This window comes from Crinia signifera, chromosome 5, assembly GCF_055691185.1.
Source record: "Crinia signifera chromosome 5, ASM5569118v1, whole genome shotgun sequence".
NCBI classification, from domain to species: Eukaryota; Metazoa; Chordata; class Amphibia; order Anura; family Myobatrachidae; genus Crinia; species Crinia signifera.
The window spans coordinates 51,464,113-51,485,652 of NC_139221.1; the positions used below are offsets into that span (position 1 = coordinate 51,464,113).

The 21,540-nt window shown below is 46.5% G+C and overlaps 1 protein-coding gene across 7 annotated transcripts in view; it reads right to left on the reverse strand.

The window, feature by feature from the left end:
* The window catches only part of MYBL1 (MYB proto-oncogene like 1), a 37,756-nt gene extending 34,585 nt beyond the window's left edge, over positions 1–3,171 (reverse strand). For 2 of the 7 annotated variants that reach the window (XM_083187199.1, XM_083187198.1), the window contains exon 1: positions 2,711–3,171. In XM_083187199.1, coding sequence (XP_083043325.1) covers positions 2,711–2,730 — 20 coding nt within the window. In that variant the 5' untranslated portion in view covers positions 2,731–3,171. The remainder of the gene's footprint in view (positions 1–2,710) is intronic. The other 5 variants (XM_083187197.1, XM_083187196.1, XM_083187202.1 and 2 more) reach the window with 3 other exon arrangements.
* Positions 3,172–21,540: the final 18,369 nt, after the last annotated feature.

Here is a 21,540-nt window from a genome sequence, read left to right on the forward strand (position 1 = left end):
CTTGTACCCGACAAGGTGCCAAAATCGCTGTTGTATTACATTTTAGGCTAGTTGGAAGGGTATGGATCATTAGGTCAACCAAACCAAGATCGGCATATATGGTTAGCACGGACGGCGTTATGGTCAGCATTTCTGCCTCACAGCACTGAGGTCATGGGTTCCGGGTTCCATTCCCACCATGGCCCTAAACGTGAGGAGATTGTATATTCTCCCTGTGCTTGCGTGGGTATCCTCCGGTTTCCTCCCACAATCCAAAAATAAACTGGTAGGTTATTTGGCTGCCAACAAAATTAACCCAAGAGTGAATATGTGTGCATGTACATGTGGTAGGGACTATAGATTGTAAGCTCCACTGGGGTGGAGCCCCAGTTGGAAAGCAGTGAATCTGCTATAGCACAGGCCTGTTACATACTTTCTCTCCTAATCAAGATACTATTGGACCAAACTCTCCAATACTATAAACCTGTGCTCTAAGTCATTATCATGTTAAACACATACTAACAATAAATAGCTTTATGAGACAGATCCATTTTATCCCTGGTATGCTTACATTTTTAGGGTTCCCTTAAAATAGCTATAGGATTTATTCTGTTTGAACCCTTTGAAGGAATAACATAAAACAAAGATAACGTTTCTAAAAAACAAAACAAAAAAATCCACACCCCACACACACCAATCTGTCGTGTCTGCCCTCCCCCTATTTAGACAGTGACTGATTATTAGACAATCAGCACCGAATATAATGCCTCACTGATTAATCCACATTTAAAAAAAAATTATTGTGTGTGCATTAAGCACAAAAATGTACTGTAATAACAAGGAATCAGATAATTCATTCCAAAAAGATTTTAACTACTGTAAGCCATATTTTCAGAGACCTGTCAGGTAGACATAAGGCTATTCAATATATGCTTTAGCCAACATATTAATAAGCACTCTAGAAAGAACAGTATCTAAGCTAGAAGTTAATGAAGCTGAGCATATAAAGAAAATGATTTTATAAATGGCATCTACAAGGCAGCAAATGTACAACACAACAGCAAAAGTACAACACTGGGTAATCTGGCAGCATGGACTGACACAATGCCTTCATTGTGCATGACCCTGCCGCCACTTCCACTTGATGTTTCCCTGGAAAGGTTGTCTCACCATATTTAGGACATTGCCCACACCCTTACAGTTTTAACTAGTAAAACAATTTGTGTGTGAAAAAAAAAAAATAAAAAAAAAATTATATATACATATATATATATATACATATATATACACACACACACACACACACACACACACACACACACTCTAATAATAATAATAATAATAATAATAATAATATACATACATACACACACACACGCCATAGAGCAGACTCGTTGCAGGTTAAGCTCAATTGTGAAACAACAGGTCAGGGGAACAGCACATACTGTATGCAGAAATGGTATTGCCAGGCTACATTATTGATCTGTAGTCATAGTCCCATTCACATATACCTAGTGTAGCCTCTGTTCATATAGGAATCAAGCTATATTAATTATTAATAATAAATAAATGAGCAGCAGTCATAGTACAAAAACCATGAGGTCTTACAGATACAAATCACCAGCTATTTCTAGGTCGAAGTGGGGCGGTATACGGGGGTATGGCATACCCCACTTTAATCTGAAGATAAAAAAAAAAAAGTTTTTTTTCCCCCTCAGGATGCTCTCTGATCACTCAGCAGCACATATTGTGCTTTTGTAATACCCCTGTACAACGGGGCAGTCTGGCAGGGGACGTTGATGGACAGGGGGGTGTCCGAAGGTGCGCACTATATTCACTCTTTATTTTTCCATACCCCCACTTCAAAATTTCCACTTCGACCACTGTATATATATATATATATATATATATATATATATATATATATATATATATATATATGTTATCGATTTTCTAGATATAAAAAGACATCTCTCAAACTACAGGCAATACACTTGCTAGAGGAACACAGTGCAAAAAAAAAAAATCACTGAAGCAGTGCTTCCCAGGCTGTGTGCATAGGCACTATGGGATGCTGCAAAGCTATTGCAGGGGTACCTCAGGTAGGTGGTTCAGGACCAAATCAAGTTACATTTATGGTCAAAGCGATAGACATAGAGACTGCCAATCTTACCACATGCGGGCAATCAGAAGCCCACAACATACCACCTAAGGATGACAGGTGGGCACAATTGACATCAGTTAATAGTTTTCCCTAAAATTTACACACATCCTAGCGGTGCCCTGAAAAAATGCTGATACTCTAGGACCCCGATTGAATTATTTTATATATCGCGTGCTCTTTATCTAATAGGCATTCTTATAGCTAGCAACTAGGGTCATGTGTAGATCCATGTACAAGAGGCACAGGCATAGAGTGATCACATAGGTAATGTGACCTGCGACTGATTGGGAGGTGGCACCACAACTCCCAGCATGCCTGGACAGCCTGTCACTCCTTGCAGGGAGCATACTGATGGACGGCGGAGGTAAAGCGTGCTCCCGCACTCCGATCTGTCAGTCACACAGATGTACACAGGGGCACAGATGGGACAGGGGGCACAGATGCACACAGGGGCAGGGGCACAGATGCACATAGAGACAGGGGGCACAGATGCACATAGAGACAGGGGGCACAGATGCACATAGAGACAGGGGGCACAGCACAGATGAGCTGAACGCCAGCTCTTACCTGCGGCATCTCCCGGCCATCCTGTGCTGCGTACAGGGTTACCCAGCTCGCTAATCCGTGAGTATGGCGAGAGTCTGTGTGACAGGGTGTCAGACGGTTTCCCGGCGTCATGTCCGCGCTCCCCGGCGGAGGGATGGATGACGCACTCTGCTAACGGCCCCAGCTCGGACACCTAATGCTGCTGCCCCGAGCCCCCTGCACGCCCCGGGCAAAGTGACACACGCGACCCAGAGGCTGCTACTGACAGGGGGGCGGGGCTCACGCGTCCGCTGGCCTGGCCAATAGCGTGCCGCGAGGAAAGGGGGCGTGACACATCGGCGCACGAGAGAGGTCGAGGAGACGAGAAAAGGGGGAGGAACTCCGGCACTTGAATCCCATTCCCTTTCCCGCCCTGCCTGTATCTGATCTGTGTGGGGCAGACGCGCGTTTGAATGTACGCAGCGCGGCCCAGCTGCTCATTGGCAGGCGAGACGTCAGCTGACCGCCATGGAGCCGGGTTATATCTCCATTTAGCGCGCCCCGTCTGTGTATGTGTGTGTGACTCACATCGGAGAGCGCGGGTCCCTTGCTTAATGATTCACTTGGCTGGATATTGATCATGTGACTAGACGGGGCGTGACAGGCTGTCAAGTGCGAGGGGCGTGGCCCAGCTGTCAGTCTCCAGTCTCAATATTACTGTTCTGATTTTTCCTGCTTGTTACAGGCTGCTAGCTGGCAGTGTGCTTTTGTGCTGTCTGTGTGCCTCCCTCCAGCACTGAACGCCATGTATTGACTAAAACAGCAGTACAATGTTACTGTACTCTGTTACTGTACCATTGTCAATTGCATAAAGTACATCTCCATGGCAACCACAGTCACTGTACCTACCACATAGCTTATTTTGTGGAATTTAAGGGCCCCATACGAATGTGCAACTTCTTCGAGGGGAAAAGTCACACGTGATCCCCCATGAACCACCTGGCAGCAGATTGCACACGATACACCGTTTGTGGTTCTTTTGCACATGATGTATCCTATGTGATCCCAGCAGTGATCACAGGCTCCCCCAACTGTTAAATAGCGACTTACCCATTAATGGGACACTGGGACCCCAGGGTGGGACAGCAGTCTCCAATTAGTGGGACTGTCCTGCTGGAATCGGGACAATTGGTAATTATACCCTCAACTATTTGAGAAGCACCAGGTTTCCACTCTTCCCCCTCAGCTTCCATTTTGTCCTCTCACCTCTTTCCCTCACATCACCCCCTGATCTCACCCATTTCCAACAAGGTTCAGCTGAAAATCTTCCCCATAAAGTCCCATTACCTTCCATGTACAGTCTCAGCCAGAGTGTAAGCTATGGGTTAAAGTTACTAAAATGGGAGTTCTATTGAAGATGGGATGTTTCCCATAGCAACCAAATAGATTCTACTTATTTATTTAGCACATTCCAGAAGATAATAAATACAATCTGATTGGTTTATGTGGGCAGCATCTCATCTTCAATAGAACTCCCATCTTAGTAAATTTACCCCTATGAGAGGATTCTGTCCCTTTGTCTTCTACATCAAGGCACCCACATGTTATAGGTGTGTTTTTGGGCCATATTATTGTACATATTTTGTTAAAAATCACATGAAAATTGGGATACCTGCAGTGGCGTAGCTACTATGTGGCAGACCCCGCGGTGGCTTGGGGAGCAGCGCCAGCGGGGTCTGTGGTGAGCGCCGCTCAGCTGACAGCCAGTGTCAGTGATACTGACAGAAGTACAGAACAGTGACAGGCTAAGGCCCGGCCGCAGCAACAGTGCGCAGGCATGAAGTTGCGCTGTCGCTGGCCTGGGCATTGCCTGTCTGTCAGTGACACTGTGAAGCTGTACACGGAGTCTATTGGCTACTGTGTACAGTATGGGCGGGGCAGGCTAGGATGGAAAGGTAGCACCACTGAGCTGCCGCAGCACTTGTCACTCTGATTGCCTCCCTCCGGGTTCTCCAATCTCCGTAATGCATGTAACGTCATCACGTCACATGCTGGAGAGAGGAGCCTGGGAAGCCTGCAGAGAGGGAGCCCTGCTGCCCACCATTAGAGAAGTCATCCCCACTAAACAGTGAGTGGCAGTCCTCTCTCTCTTTCCTGTCACTCCAGTCCCCTTACCTCTCCCCCCTGTGTCCTCTCTTCTTTCCCTCTCATACCAACAATGCCCTCATAGCTCCAACTTCCCCCATTCGCGCCGTCTTTCCATATGTGGAACCCGTGACTACCCTCCCCCACACAGGTGACCCCAGGGCCGGATTTGTGCCTAGGCCCGTGAGGCACCGGCCTCAGGGCGGCACCATTTAAGGGCGGCAGGCAGGCTGACCTTCTGTTAAATAGCAGCATGGCACAGAGGGTGGGCAGCGGCGAGCGCTGTCGCCGCAGACATGAATTATTATATGTTGGCGGCAGCGCCGATCGTCACCCGTCACTGCCCACCCATTCTGCCATACACATTACATCACCACTTAGTGGCTGGGTCCTACGGTCCCCCTGTGTATCCGGAAATGGCTCAGGCTCACTGCTGCTGGCGCCCGCCCATTGGCTACTCTACACACACACACAGTCTATTGGCTGCATATTTAGCAGCTGAGCGGCACGCAGATCCTCCCTGCACTCAGTCAGTCACAGTGTGAGAGAGACTGACGGAGACACTGCTAATCACTCTGTACTAATAAGTACCTCCCTCCGGGTCATCTGTACAGTGAGCAGCCCAGAGTGCTTAAAAAAATATTAAGGTGGGCTACAGTTAAATTTTAATGAAATATAAAAATAACAATGTATATACATATATGATTACATCTGAAACAGGGGGGACACAAAAATGTTGTGCCTAGGGGTGGCCTGACCCCTAAATTCGCCCCTGGGTGACCCTCTCCTGCCTTCTCTCCCATCACTGATCCAACCCCCCATTTGTGGCACCCGCAACCCCCCCCCCCCTCCACACAGGCTAACCTCTCCTGTGTCTTCTTTCTCCTTACAACTACAACCCCTCCCCCATACACGTCACCCGCAAACCTTGTAAACTATACGTGTCAGAGGGTTTCTGTAGCTGGTATCAAAGATATCTGCTGTGATTTCCATGTTTCTTATTGCAATAGTAATAGCTACATATCGCGCAATTTATTTGGTACCTGATCCCACTTGTTCACAGCCACTGGGGCATGTGCTCTCTAATGGCCAAATACAGTATGAACAGTAGGTTTGCAGCATAAAGTAAGGTTATCCTTGATGTATCCTGCGTATCCTGAAGAAGGGGTCACAGCACCTTGAAACTGTGAATTAAATCACTGCAATTTTTTGCACCTTTTTGAGTGCCGCCTTCATTTGGAGATAGATAGATAGATAGATAGATAGATGGTTAATGCGCTTGTTGTGGGTGGGGGTGCTAAATGGGAAATTAGATTGTTATTCCAAAACACCCCAGAGATTTGGATTTGGCTTTGTCGAGCGGCGGTGAAAGCTTTGGATTTGGATTTTTTTTAAAAGTAGTCAAAAACCGCCAAAATCACGTAATGTTTGCGGTTTTTTTTGTCCCTATAGTAATATTAACCTCAATAACATTAATTTCCAGCCCTTTCCAGATAATTTTGACCACTTTACACCTCACAATATTGTTTTTAGGGCAAAATGTTGTACCGAGGTAGCTGGATAACTATGCTAAGCCACACAAGTGTGCGGCACAAACACGTGGCTCATCTAGGAGTGGCACTGCAGTGGCAGACAGGATGGCAGTTTGAAAAACTAGGCCCCAAAAAGAATCAGTTTAACACCCAATAAGCCCCCTATCTGGCTTGATCGTACAATATGTGTAGCCAAGGAGCAGTGGGTGATACGTGTGTGTGAACAATTACACACCCACCTTCTGACTGTATATTATGGGTGCAGTACACACAAAGAATGAATAAATAAGAGAAGAATTGATTTGGATTTTTTTACTGTAATTAATTTAATTTGTTTTTAATGCGCAGCTTGTATAACGCTGCGTGGAGGCCGAACAATCACACACCCACCTTCTGACAGTATACTATGGGTGCAATACACACAAAGAATCACGAGCGTGTATTCGCGGGCAGTCAGGCCAGGGATGTTCCGAACTGCTCATCTCTAGTTAGCATACTATTGTGACTCATATTATAATTGAAATAACACCTTTTCTACACTCGCATGGTTTACAATTCATAAGAATACATAATTTCTTGTGTAACATATGTTACAAGTGGAAAGAAATGGGATAGGCTGAAGCACTGCCTCTGTTATGGTATGGTGTTATGAGAAGGAATGGGGAAATGATGATGTGGAGTAAATAGCGTTAATTCGGTTTTATAAGAAAGAGTGAGAATTGGTAAAGTGAATTCAATGGTGTTTATTAAGCTAAAAATCAGTATTCAAATGATAGGTAAGCCCGTGTGCGTTGATTTGCTGTGAGCCCCTAAGGCACGGGTGTCAAACACAAGGCCCGCGGGCCAAATCCGGCCCGCCAGACCTCGTCATGTGGCCCGCGCAGCCGCCGCCAGCCTTCACCTTTTATTCTCGCTTCTTTTTTTGAGATCCTGGCCTGCAGTCTGCTGAGGAGATAGCACGCAGGGGCAGTGTGTCCCATGAGATGCATGAGAGCTACCAGAAGCTCTGTGACTCCTACATCATGCCGCACGTCTGATGGCTTGCACTACTACTGCATGGAGTAGCAGCCAATCAGGGCGTGCATCCAGATGGAGTTGTGAAACTTATGTGACGTCACTCTCCCTTCAATCAGCTCACATAGCCAGAGCTGCGGGGTTGGTGCTGGGAAATGCTGGGACTGGGACGTCACGCAGCTGGTGATCCGCGCTGGTAGTAGCGGATGGGAGCAATGGAAGTATGTGATTGGTCGCTACTACTGCTGTATTCCATTTGGTAACCGTGTGTGCGAGGCGGCTGACTGGAATAGGTTAGTAGTGTCAAGTTCGGGCTGGCCGCTGTACATGGGGATCTGTCACTGAGGGTGACGTTTACACACCAGGCCTTGCTCTCCTCCTAACTTGACTTCAAGGCCAAACAGTGGCCCTTAATCAGATCTGCTCGCAGTACAAATTTGTTCTCAAAATGGGCAAAACCATGTGCACTGCAGGTGGGGCAGATGTAACATGTGCAGAGAGAGTTACATTTGGGTGGGGTGTTTTGAAACTGAAATCTAAATTGCAGTGTAAAAATAAAGCAGCCAATATTTACCCTGCACAGAAACAAAATAACTCACACAAATCTAACTCTCTCTGCACATGTTAAATCTGCCCCACCTGGAGGGCACATGGTTTTGCCCATTTTGAGAACAAATTTGTACTGCGATCAGATCTGAATAAGGGCCAGTGTTCAGGTCGACTGAGCCACTTAAGACGTGTTAGGATAGCTATGTGACCATTTCCATCTTTCTCAAAATCCAAGCAGCTCATATTAGCCCAATAAGTCATTTTCAGGTCCCAAATCTCCCCTATCAGGAAGGAATATCTTTCCTGAGAACTTTCTCAAGTATTATCCAGGTAACTCCTCCCAAAATCATTTTTCAAAAAATTGTACATTTGAATATCTACTTGTCATTATTCTGACTATGTTTCTGCTTTCAGAGCTAGTTATTACTTACATTATTACAAAAAACAGTAATAATTCAATGCAGTGACAATAATTTATGATAATAAAGAGTGGACACATAGTCCTACAGATACAACCGGCCCTTTGAGGGTGACCAAACTGCTGATGCGGCCCGATGAATTTGAGTTTGACACCCCTGCCCTAAGGGAATGAGGGCATCAACGGATCCCTTTGTACCATAAGCAACAGGGGGTTCGGGACACCCCTGAGGCTAAGCAGCACCTAAAACCCTACTGACCAGGTGAGCGCAGTATATCCACCTCCTATATCCTAACATATGTTACAGTCCAATAAAAAATCCAGAGTTTTATAAATAACGATAAATATTCACTTAATCCCTATTATGGGATTACAATAAAATGTGATTTTTCTTCAATGTGGTTTCTCGATGAAGCACCAAAGCGTTTCGTCTTCATAGAAACTTCCTCGTGGTACCTTGAATCTGTGTTATACTTAAAAGTATTGCAATATATATATATATATATATATATATATATATATATATATATATATATATATTTGGTAGAATAAGAACAGGCCCTCCATAGTGCGGGTAAAAGTTGACAATTTTATTGGTGAACAATAAAAGCACACAGAGTGGGGATAAGAAGTGGAAATTTTAAAGTGGGGGTATGGAAAAATAAAGGAAAGGGGGTGTGGCCACTGAAAAAGGGTTGTGTCTTTAAGTGTAGCGTACCACACCACATACCCCTTATACACCACACTAGTAGGACCCCTTACACTATCTAATACTAGTGCCCTTAACACATTGTGCTACACAAGTATGAGCCAAAACTCAAGGACAAAGGGACAGAGAGAGTGACAGCAGACAGAGAGTGACAGCGGGACACAGAGGGCGGTATTCAATGAGAATACCTGTGAGGTGCAGCGAATCCTTTTTAGGATTCGCTGCACATTCGCCACGTTCCGGAGCCTCGCCGGCTCCGGTATTCAACGAGTCAGGGGCTCGCTGCCCCTGACCGCCGAATATGAGCTCCTGCGGCGAACGCCGCAGGGAGCCTGAGGACGGTGGCAGGCAGAGAGATGGAAGTCTCTCTGCCTGCCCCAGAACGTTTGTGGGGGGGAGGTGGGCTCCCCGGGTGCCAGGCAGCACAGGCTGCCCCCCGGGGTGCCAGCAGGGGACCGCTATATTCACTACACCCGATCGTAACGATCGGGTGCAGTGAATATATGAATATGTAATGAGCGGCTCGGCTCCAGCGCCCCCTGCTGGCTGCTGTGTAAAAAAAATAAAAAAATTTTTTTAAATTAAATATATATTCATGTGCTTATAGCACATGAATAAAAATAGCATGCCCCTCCTCAGAATAAAATTCCTGATTTTTTTTACACCAAATGTAAAAAAAAAAACACTTTAAAAGTTCACATTCCACTTCTCCATAAAAAGATAGCGATTGCTACTCGGTGAATCATGGCGATAAAAACCTTCAAATGTATTCGCCATGTGGTCATTGAATAGGGTGATTCACCGTTTTTGTCAAAAATTCACCAAACAGCACAAATTCGCCATAAAAACATGGCGAATCAGGCTCATTGAATACCGCCCATTGAGAGCCACATATGTATATTGAGCATCACGGTGTGTGGCAAATGTATAATGGGCATCACGGTGTGTGGCCTATGTATAACGAGTCCGTTATACATAGGTCACACACCATGATGCCCATTATAGATATGCCACACACTGTGGTGCTCATTTACACATATGCCACACAACATGAAGGCCTTTATACATATGCCACACACCATGATGCCCGTTATACATATGTCACACAATGTGATGCCCGTTATACATACGTCACACACCATGATGCCCATTATACATATGCCACACACCGTGATGCCCATTATACATATGCCACACACTGTGATGTTCATTATACATATGCCCATTATACATATGCCACACACCGTGATGCTCCATTATACATATGCCACACACATGATGCCCATTATACATATGCCACACACCGCGATGCTCCATTATACATATGCCACACACGATGCCCATTACACATATGCCACACACCGCGATGCTCCATTATACATATGCCGCACACCGTGATGCCCATTATACATATGCCACACACATGATGCCCATTATACATATGCCACACACATGATGCTCCATTATACATATGCCAGACACATGATGCCCATTATACATATGCCACACATGATGCCCATTATACATATGCCGCACACCGTGATGCTCCATTATACATATGCCACACAACGTGATGCGCCATTATACATATGCTGCACACCGTGATGCCCATTATACATATGCCTCACACTGTGATGTCCATTATACGTATGCCACACACTGTGAGGCTCCATTATACATATGCGACACACCGTGATGCCTAGTACACATTATAGCACACACCGTAATACCCAGTACACATTACACCACACACCGTTATGCCCTGTACACATTATAGCACACCGATATGCCCAGTACATATTATAGCACACACCGTAATGCCCAGTACACATTATAGCACACACCCTTATGCCCAGTACACATTATAGCACACACCGTTATGCACAGTACACATTATAGCACACACTACATTATAGCACACACCGTAATACCCAGTACACATTATAGCACACACCGATATGCCCAGTATATATTATAGCACACACCGATATGCCCAGTACACATTACAGCACACACCGTTATGCCCAGTACACATTATAGCACACTCCGATATGCCCAGTATATATTATAGCACACAACGTAATGCCTAGTATATATTATAGTACATAAGTGCTGCTCACCTACATGCTTATTGCCAGGGGTAATATATTCCTTGCAGGGGTTACATGCTGGGGTTGGCGCAGGGGGGGGGGGGGGGGGGCTGGTAAAGCTGATACACCGTTTAACAGAGTAGGTAAGCGGGCTGTCTGCGAGGCGGGGGACTGGATGTGGCTGGAAGAGCTGAAACGCTGCTTTGAGTTGAGCAGCGTGTCAGCTCTTCCAGCCACATCCAGTCCCCCACTGCGCTGACAGCCCGCTCACCTCTTATGTTGAGAGTGGCTGTCCGTTGTTACAGCCATATAGCATCCTGTCCCCTGCCCTCAGCAGCAGAATGGACTTACACGGTGGGGGGCGACAGAAGGATGCACAGAGCCACAGACACGGTGACAGTGAACCTGCTCTCAAAACAAAAGGCAGGGCGCGCGGCTTGCGCAATTGCAGTGATTGGCTGCCGGGTGGCCACTGTGCAATGATTGGGTCCCGGCAGCCGCTGCAGTGATTCGCTTACAGCGGCTCACAGGCACAGCTCAGCGCGTCCTCGGGGACCCCTTCAGTTTGAAAACCTGAGTCCCCGGTGACCGTTTTATGGTATAATACGCGCTATAGCGCATATTTGCGAACCCTGATATACACATAACGCCAGCAGTAGTAACAATACTTATACACACAACAGCAGCAGTAGTAACAACGCTTGTACACGTAATGCCCACAGTAGTAACACTTATACACATAACGCCAGCAGTAGTAACAATACTTATACACATAACGGCAGCAGTAGTAACAACGCTTGTACACGTAATGCCCGCAGTAGTAACACTTATACACATAACTCCAGCAGTAGTAACAATACTTATACACATAACGGCAGCAGTAGTACCAAAGCTTGTACACGTAATGCCCACAGTAGTAACACTTATACACATAATGCCCACAGTAGTAACGATACTTATACACATAACGCCCGCAGTTGTAATGACACCTATACATGTAATGCCCACAGTAGTAACAACACATACACATAATGCCCACAGTAGTAACGATACTTATACACATAACACCCACAGTAGTAACAATACTTATACACATAATGCCCGCAGTAGTAACAATACTTGTACACATAATGCCCGCAGTAGTAACAATACTTATACACATAATGCCCACAGTAGTAACAATACTTAAACACATAATGCCCGCAGTAGTAACAATACTTATACACATAATGCCCGCAGTAGTAACAATACTTATACACATAATGCCCGCAGTAGTAACAATACTTATACACATAATGCCCGCAGTAGTAATGACACCTATACATGTAATGCCCACAGTGTGGCTGGGTGGTGGGTGAAGGAACTTGCGCGGCAGGAGGGTTGAGCGGGCTGAGTGCATCATCGCCGCAGCCATGCTTTGGGGCCCCTGAGAACGCCGGTGCCCAGGTCAGCTGTACCCTAGATTTATTCCCCATGTCCCTCACACACACACAGTGACAGGAGTGAGTCTCTCTCTCCCCTTACACCCCCCCCCCCCATTCCCTAACAAGGTTGCCAACCAGTGTCCCCAGAGCCCACAATGTGACTCACATAAATCTGGAAGCTGAATCCCGGCCACAGCGCTGCTGCTCCTCGTCTCTCTCCCCGCTCAGGCTGACGTCATCAGTCTGAGAGGTGCTCCCCCTGGCTGACAGCGGCTGTATCTGCAGCTCATTGCAGCCGCAGTAGCAGGGAGGAGGGAGCCGGACAGAAGCACAAGCAGCCATCTTCATTGAGGGAACAGTGCCGCGGCCCAGCATGGAGATGCCGCGGCAGCCCAGTTAGGTAGGATAGGCAGCCCATTCTGACTTAAAAGGTGCCGGCCCACCGTGAAACGGCCCGGTTTCCCGGTGGGCCAATCCACCCCTGATCCAGACCATCGGTTCCCAGACCCATATTCCAAGACCATCAGTTCCTAGGCCATTAGTTTCCAGACCAGTAGTCTCAGTCCATCGGTTCCCAGGCCAGTACTCGCATACCATCGGTTTCCTAGCCAATTGTGTTACCATAGACTTCCTACTCACTAAGTGAATTCCCAGTTCTGATCAAGGAGACCCAGATTGAGGGCCATGACCTGCCCCTCAGTCACAGCAAAAAACATATTTCTTTGTGGGGTTCTCTGGAGAAGATCTCCGACGGGTTAGCTTCCACGCCTCTGTTCTGGGTATCTGCCAACTTTCTCTGTACTAGCTGTGCCCTCCGTTTTCATCCTCTCTCAGTAAAACTCCATCAACCAATGTGTGCATCCATGTTCCGCTAAACCTTCTAGGTTCCAGTTCTCCACTTCCACCATTGGCCTACTACGGTCATAGCCGGGAACATAAGAACCCCTGGACCTGACATAGGACTTATAAAAGAATATTGTTATTAGATCTTAAATAGTACAATCAAATTATCAAGATTCGTATGATCTCACAAGTGTGTCATTCTCATTTCCAATGGACAGTTTGTCCTCTATGTGTGTCGTAAGAGTCTTGGTAATTTGATTGTACTATTCAGCTAGTTCTAACTACGATATATGTATAGAATTCCTATTGCCAGCTGATACATACTGGATATCTACTTTAGCTATACATTGATGTTGTAATACATTAAAGTATAAAATAGATCCGAAGCAGTGGCGTAACTATAAATTTTGCTCCCCCCAGCCAAAAAAGTTTCTGGCGCCCCCTCCCCCCCCCCCATGCCCCTTAAACATTACGTCACACATCATAATGCCCCTTGCACTATATGCCACATGCCGTCATTAAACTTATACTCCACAAATCTAAATGCACCTTACACTATGACCGGAATTTCATGCCGCCCGAGTTCAGTGCAGTGCAAGATGTCCGCTGAATTCTGATGTTTTTTTAAAGGGGAATTAACTTACTAGGCATGGTTTTGCCTTGCAAGTTAATTCCCCTTTAAAAAAATGTCAGAATTCAGCGGACATCTCGCACTACACTGAACTCGGGCGAGATGTCCGCTGTCGACGAAGTCGCACTGCCGCCAGAAAAAGGGTGTGACCTCACTGAGAGGCATGCTAAGCGCTCTGTGAGCTTCTGGCATGCCCCCACCCCCTCAGACAGATGCTAACGCATGGACACGCAGACGTCGACAAACAGACAGATACTGACAAATGGACAGATCCTAAAACACGGGCGCTGACAAGTTGATACATGGACGCCGACACAGACACATATGTTGACACATGGACACTGAAAGACGCCTATACACAGGGATACGCTGACACATGGACTGCACATAGAGTCACTGATGCTGACAGACGCTGATATCTAGAGACATAATACAGACACCCAGACACTGACACTGACACAAATATGCTGACATGTAATGACATAGACACTGAATGCTTTGCATACCACTGTAGAAAACCAGGTTTTGAAAGAGTTAACCTTATTGTTGTGTTCAGCTCCTGTGCTGAAGCCTGTAGAAGGGGAGGGCTCTGTAACCGGAGTGCAGAGTGCAGGGGAATAGAAGGCAGCCGCTGGAGCAGGACAGTCAAGAACAGAAAGCAGGGAGAGGGACGATTCCTTAGCTGTCCAGCCTGCGCGGACGGAGGTTGTGTGTACTGTGTACACAGACGAACTTCCTGCCTGTAATGCTGCTGCTGCTGGGAGGAAGGGAGGGAGAGAGACGGAGTGAGACAGGACGGACCTTACCTCAGCTCTGCAGGTTAGAGTGAGAGGCTTCCGGCGCCCACGCAGCCCCCGCTCCTCCAAGCAGTGGCGGGGGCTGCCTTACACAAGTTACGCCACTGATCCGAAGTACCCCTGATGAAGTCTCTATGAACACAGAAATCACATTGAAGATTATCTGAAAACCCACATCTCACATAGGGATTAAGTGAATATTTGTGGTTATGGTGTATGTTACGTGTTGTCATTCAGTATTTTTTTAAAATTCAGTATTTTTTTTTATGAATTGTAAACTTTAATAATTTGATATTAAGGTGGACTTTCTATTTTTCTACATTTATATTTTTTTATATTTTCCTATTTCCATTTTCCTATTATTTATTTTTTATTGTCACTTGTTTTTAACTATGTATATTTGCTTGTGAAATCATTTCGTTTTGTTATTAAGATTTATTTCTATCGATGTCTGAATTATCGGCATTTTCTCTCCATTTATTTTTCTCTACCATCCAGTGGGATACTGGGTTATACTATGGGGATAGAGATCCTCCGCAGGAGAGACAGGCACATTAAAGTTTTCAGTGTGGGTGCACTGGCTCCTCCCCTCTATCTCCCTCCACTAGTCAGTTTAGAAAAATGTGCCTAAATTTTATTTAGTTTGTTATTTTGGGGCGCTGCTTTGACCAGGCAGCTGTCCTACTTCGAGGGTGTCAGGGGAAGGGTCAGTCCCCAGCCTCTTCAGGTGCAGAGCTGACCCTGCTGCAGGACAGTCTGTCCTGAGTGAGGCCTGTCACCGCACAGCATTGCGCTGTAGCGAGCAGGCCTCCCAGCTGCCGCACACCCCCTGACTGGTCCAAAGACGTCAGTGGTGAGTACAGGTTGGGGGTCCCATAAGGGGACACCCCAAACCGCTCCGTGCGGCAAGATGGCGGCGGCAGTAGTGGCGGCCCTCTCGCAGGGACCGTGCGACACCCCGCTATCACTCTGGCATAGGGTGATGCCGCTGGACAACCAGGGATGCCCAGAACGTTTTAAAGACATTTCATATGTAAAACGCTTCTTATGCATGTATAAATATACTGGAAGCGCCAGCTCCGTGCAAAGGGGGCGGGGCTTCACTCAGAGCGGGACCAGGCTCTGCTGGGTGCGCTCTGTCTCTGCTTCCTGCTTCTTCACAAATCCAGAGGTCGCCATTACAGCTCCTCAGCGGAGTGGTGGATTTGATCCTTTGCAGCAGCGGCAGAGACAGCAAGTTATAACAGCGCAGCAGCATTGCATAGCTGTGTTATATTACACTGTGTAGACATTTCACTGTGTGTTTTGTGCGTTACCAGCTCACTCTAATCCGTGAGTTAAGGTTTGGGGTGTACTGGTTTCCTCATATTGCTCTGAGTCTAACCCACTGGCTAGTTAACCACTTGTACACAACACCATAGTCTCTAATACAGAGATGGTTTACACTTATACTGTGTAGAGTTACAGCACATATGGGGCCTTATTCTGCTTGGAGCGTCCGGGCCGTACGCGTACGTCCCGGGGTTTTTCACGATCTGCGCATGTGCAAATACGCTAATGCGCCGGCGCGAACACTCCACAACGCTTACGGCCGGTGTCTCAACGTGCGAAAAAACCTGTACGCGAGCGTACGGGTAATGGGGCGGCATAGGGGCGTGTTGATGGGAGCGGCCGAAATAATGAGGGAAAATGGGCGTAAATATGGGCGTACACGGGGGTGTGCACCAGAAATGAGCGGTGCTACTACAGCACGATCGACTAAGGCACCGTTCGTTTCGGACACCAAACAGGCGGCCGCCAACCGCCAGCTAAAACCACTCCTACAGATACCGCTTGCCAGCGTGCGCCTGAGTTGGCTAATTAACGCTGATTAGTACTTAAACACATACACCTGAATGTAATAAGCAATGCTGCAGTCTATTAACTCCAAACCATGATTTCACTGCCTGCAAGCCACACATGCAGCACGCAAACACATTGGAAGCTTATGTTTCTATACTTCTCCACATTTAAAGGTTTGTTTAATTTAAGGTAAGAATCTTTTTATACGCTAAGGTAGGTATTTGATAAACAGACACATTCACTACCTGCTTTCATAGACTTTACGCAGTAGCACACTCAATCTACACAAGTCGACATGTGTCAACGTGTTCACTCTAATACTAACATAGGTTTTGTATTTAGGATACAAGAACATAAACCACATCTAACACCTAAAAAGGATGTTTCTGCAATGTTTGAAGCCCATGACCACTATTTTCCACACAATCTTTGTATAGTACCCCAAATTATGACCTGTACCACTATCTCATCTGCTATGATTTGGATTTCACTACACTCTGGATGTAAGATGCCACCAATCACATTATTGCACTCTCATCTCTCTAACAAAGGATTCCTACATCTGCTTATGACACTGTCAAATCATATATATTTTAAAAGTTATGCATGTTTGTTCAAGCTAATTTATCATGTTTGGCCCATTCACACATCTTTTTTTAGGGAGGACACATATGAATTCCTACACAAATGTACCTTTTCACCCTTGTTTGTCTGCCTCACCCACTCCATGAGGAAAGCATTGTTCTGGACCTGCTTTTACCTACTACTGTAGGAGCTACCTCACCTGCACACAAACTGCTTTCTCACCTATTAAGTTGCTCTGCATATGTGCTGACACAAACTAATTAGCAGGGAAAAGTTGGATAGGAACATGGGAATGGCCATGGAGAGGGTTACACATGGGAAACTTCCACCACACTTCAACAAATGTTCAAAAATACCCTGGTCAGTAAGTACACATAAATCTAGTATTTGTTTCACACAAGAAATGACACATACCACAATTTTGATTTAATTTGTAAAATAAATTTATTTGCTGTTCAGCATCACAGCTTGACACTTTAATGTGAGAAATCAAAAAAACAAATAAAATAGACACACAAATAATAAAACAGCCAGAACAAGAGGTTGCATATCTCCAAACATGTGTTACCCTGCAAATGCAATGGTGAAAGAAATGGGGACACCAGAATACGTACTGCAACAACCAGGGTGAATACTAAGCAAGATACACACCACCAAAAAAAATATCCTGCATTTGTAGAGGTCAAAATACGAACTTTCATGCCCATGGCACGCAAATGGATCGATGGGCAACTCAGGAAGCGGATGTCCAGTGCAATTTAAACCTTTGGCCTCCAACCACAGAGGAAGTGAACCAGGTCTCATTTGGGCCCTTTTTTGCCCCTTTTAGATGGGGCCTTGGGGACAGGGGCCTTTGGGTCAGCTGGCTTTCGGCGTCTTCCCCTAGTCGCCACAGGAGGGTCAGCCGAGGTGGAAGGTTGGGGAGCAGCTTGGGGTGGGGCAGCAGATGGGGGATTGTCCCTTAGGGACCTGGCGGTGGACAGCTGCTCCGCAATAAGTTCATTCTGGCGGCTGAGGTGTTGGCCAATGCTTAGCATGCCAGCCGCCAGAGTTTCATTAATGCGGTTCAACGCCTCAACCTGCAGCTGGTTTGTGGCCTTCCACTCCGCCAGAAAATCCCCCACCTGCTGCTGACGGATCGCAGCATCCACCCCTTGCTGCTCGATCCTCTCCAGCGTCACCAACAGGCTCTCACTCAATGTCTCCTGAGGCTGGGGCTGGGGGCGACGTCTTGGTGGAGGCTGGACCACCTGCTCCACCTGTGGCTCTGCAGAGGCCGATGCTGCCGGTACATCCTGACTTTCTGCTTCTGCTAGGATAAGAATTGAAAACAATGTCACCATCACATACGCAATAAAAAATATCTTTCTAAATACAATGCATTACTGTGACTTACCATCAAAAGCAGCAGCAAAGACCTCCACCGGGAGCTCACTGTCCATATTGGAGATCCCCCTGATCTCCCCCACATCGATCACGTCACAGGAGTCCAGCTCCAGGGGGGTAAACTCCAAATGGTCAGGCATAGGACCGCTCCCGGTGGACATGCTGTGGTTGTACCGGTCAGTCATCTTCCTCTTCAGGGCACTTTTGAAGTCAGTCCACCTACAAGTTTAAAAATACAAATATCACCATGAGATATGTGCACCACTGTGCTACGTGTAGGGTTACCACCTAGTCCCTTTAATTCCGGACACATGTTACTTACACAGGTTCTGTGGCAGTTTAAAATTAGGTGAAGTGGAGTCTTGAAGTCAGCCAGCCACAGAACCTGTGTAATTAATATGTGTCCGGAATTAAAGGGACTAGGTGGTACCCCTAGCTACGTGACATTTCCTAGTGTGGGTGATCTTTTGTGCCATGTGTGGCCAAATATTTCTTTGATGGACAAAACCATGTGCACTGCAGGTGAGGCAGGTGTAAAACCCCACCCAAATCTGATTATCTCTGCACAAGTAACACCTGCCTCACCTGCAGTGCACATGGTTTTGTCCATCTAAAAAATATTTGGCCAGAAAGAGTGAACTAGAATAAGGGCCTCAGTTCCTGCTGGAGACTGCTGAACAAATTGCCCTGACAAACACACTAACCTTTTCTTTACCGCGTCCCAAGTTCTGACCACTGGTGACACCTGGTTCACTTCCTCTGTGATCTTGTCCCAAAGGTTTCTCCTTGCACTGGCACCTGGCTTCCTGGTTGCCAATTCAATCCATTCGCGTGCCCTGGGCACGAGAATTCGCATTTCGGCCTCTACAAATGCAGGGTTTCTCCTTCTGGTGGTGGTATCCTGCTCAGTCATCACCCTAGATGTTGCAGCACGTTTTCTGGTGGCCCCAGCTCTCTCACCATGCACCTGCTGGGTCACACCTGTTTGGAGAGATGCAACCTCTTGTTCTGGCTGGTTGCTTGGCCCTTGTGGAGCTGGTGGAGGTTCACCAGGGCCTGTTACTGAGGGGCCCGCTTGATCTTGCAGGCGACTCCTCTCTTGGGCCCTCCTTCTCCGCTCCTCTTCCCTCTTCTGTAATGCTTGAAGCATGGATTCGGCTTGTGCTCTCTGCAGAGCGTCCTCTGCTGCTGAATCGTCAGAGTCAGACATGTTTGCAGCAATTGTGGGCTGCATCTGACTGAATATTTATATGTTAATCTCCCGCCACGAACAAGGGGGCGTATATTTTTCCCCGCAAGGTAGATGCAAATTTACGCCGATATTTCCCGCCGATAATTGCCGCTTAAATTACGCAGGTCTCAATGCACCTGATCAATCACCCGTATATGTATCTACACAGGTTGTGGAGCATTGTGGGCTACATCGTGAAATGTGTGCACCTGTCATTCCAATGATGAGTGTTGTCAGCTGGTATCTGTTGGAGTTCGTGTATGCTTTGTGAGTCACATTTCAAAACATCACGTTATAATGCTTTCCTTACATATGTAATGTGTATGAAATTGTCATACAGCAACATGTTGCATTGTGGCCCTTTAGGCAGCGTAGTTCTAAGTAGAGGGTTGCGTGTATTATTTTCCGCCTACTGTATATACAGTACTCCTCCCCATGCATATCGCTGTATCGTGCCCCCTTTAAGCAGCGTAGTTATAAGTAGACGGTTGCGTGTATTAATTTCCGCATACTATATATACAGTACTTCTCTTCATGGCAATTGGTGTATTGAGCCCCCTTTAAGCAGCGTAGTTATAAGTAGACGGTTGCGTGTATTAATTTCCGCATACTATATATACAGTACTTCTCTTCATGGCAATTGGTGTATTGAGCCCCCTTTAAGCAGCGTAGTTAGGAGTAGACGGGGTGCGTGTATTATTTTCCGCACACTGTAAATACAGTACTTCTCTCTTCATTGAATGCATGCTGTTGGTTGTGGTGTGTATATCGGAACGGTCCGCGTAAGTTTCTATTCGCATCCAGTTTGTTAATATAAGAGGGATTAATAAAGTTAATACCAAACAAACAATTTTTTCGACCAATCAGCAAGCACCAAAAGTGATATATGTACCTGCAATTAATAACTGCGCCATTGCCAATATGACTTCTACAAGAGCCAGGCCCTTTTCTACATCTGAGCTTTTGGCCCTGGTGGAAGTGATGGATCGTCACCTGGGGCCCAGGGGCCCATATGTATCTAATGCGGACAAGCGGCGGGCGTATAATGCTGCCCGCCGCCTGATATTTTCCACAACCGGCGTCCGCAGAAGCCTGGGCCAGGTTGAGCGGCGCTGGTCCGACCTGCGCCGGCGGCAGCCGGTTCTACTCAGCAGCCTTCGCCGCCATATTGCCCGATGTAAGTTTTGATTACTAGTATGTCAGCGTTTTTTAGCAATGTTTGGTGTACTTTTTATAAATATGTTCCTGAGTATGGGGGTGTATATGGGGTGTATATGGGGTGTATAGGGGGTGTATAGGGGGTGTATATGGGGGGTATATGGGGGGTATATGGGTGTATAGGGGGTGTATAGGGGGTGTATATGGGGTGTATATGGGGTGTATATGGGGTGTATAGGGGGTGTATATGGGTGTATAGGGGGTGTATATGGGGTGTATAGGGGGTGTATATGGGTGTATATGGGGTGTATATGGGGTGTATATGGGGGGTATATGGGGGGTATATGGGGGGTATATGGGTGTATATGGGGGTGTATATGGGTGTATAGGGGGTGTATATGGGTGTATAGGGGGTGTATAGGGGGTGTATATGGGGTGTATATGGGGTGTATATGGGGTGTATATGGGGGGTATATGGGGGGTATATGGGTGTATATGGGGGGTATATGGGTGTATAT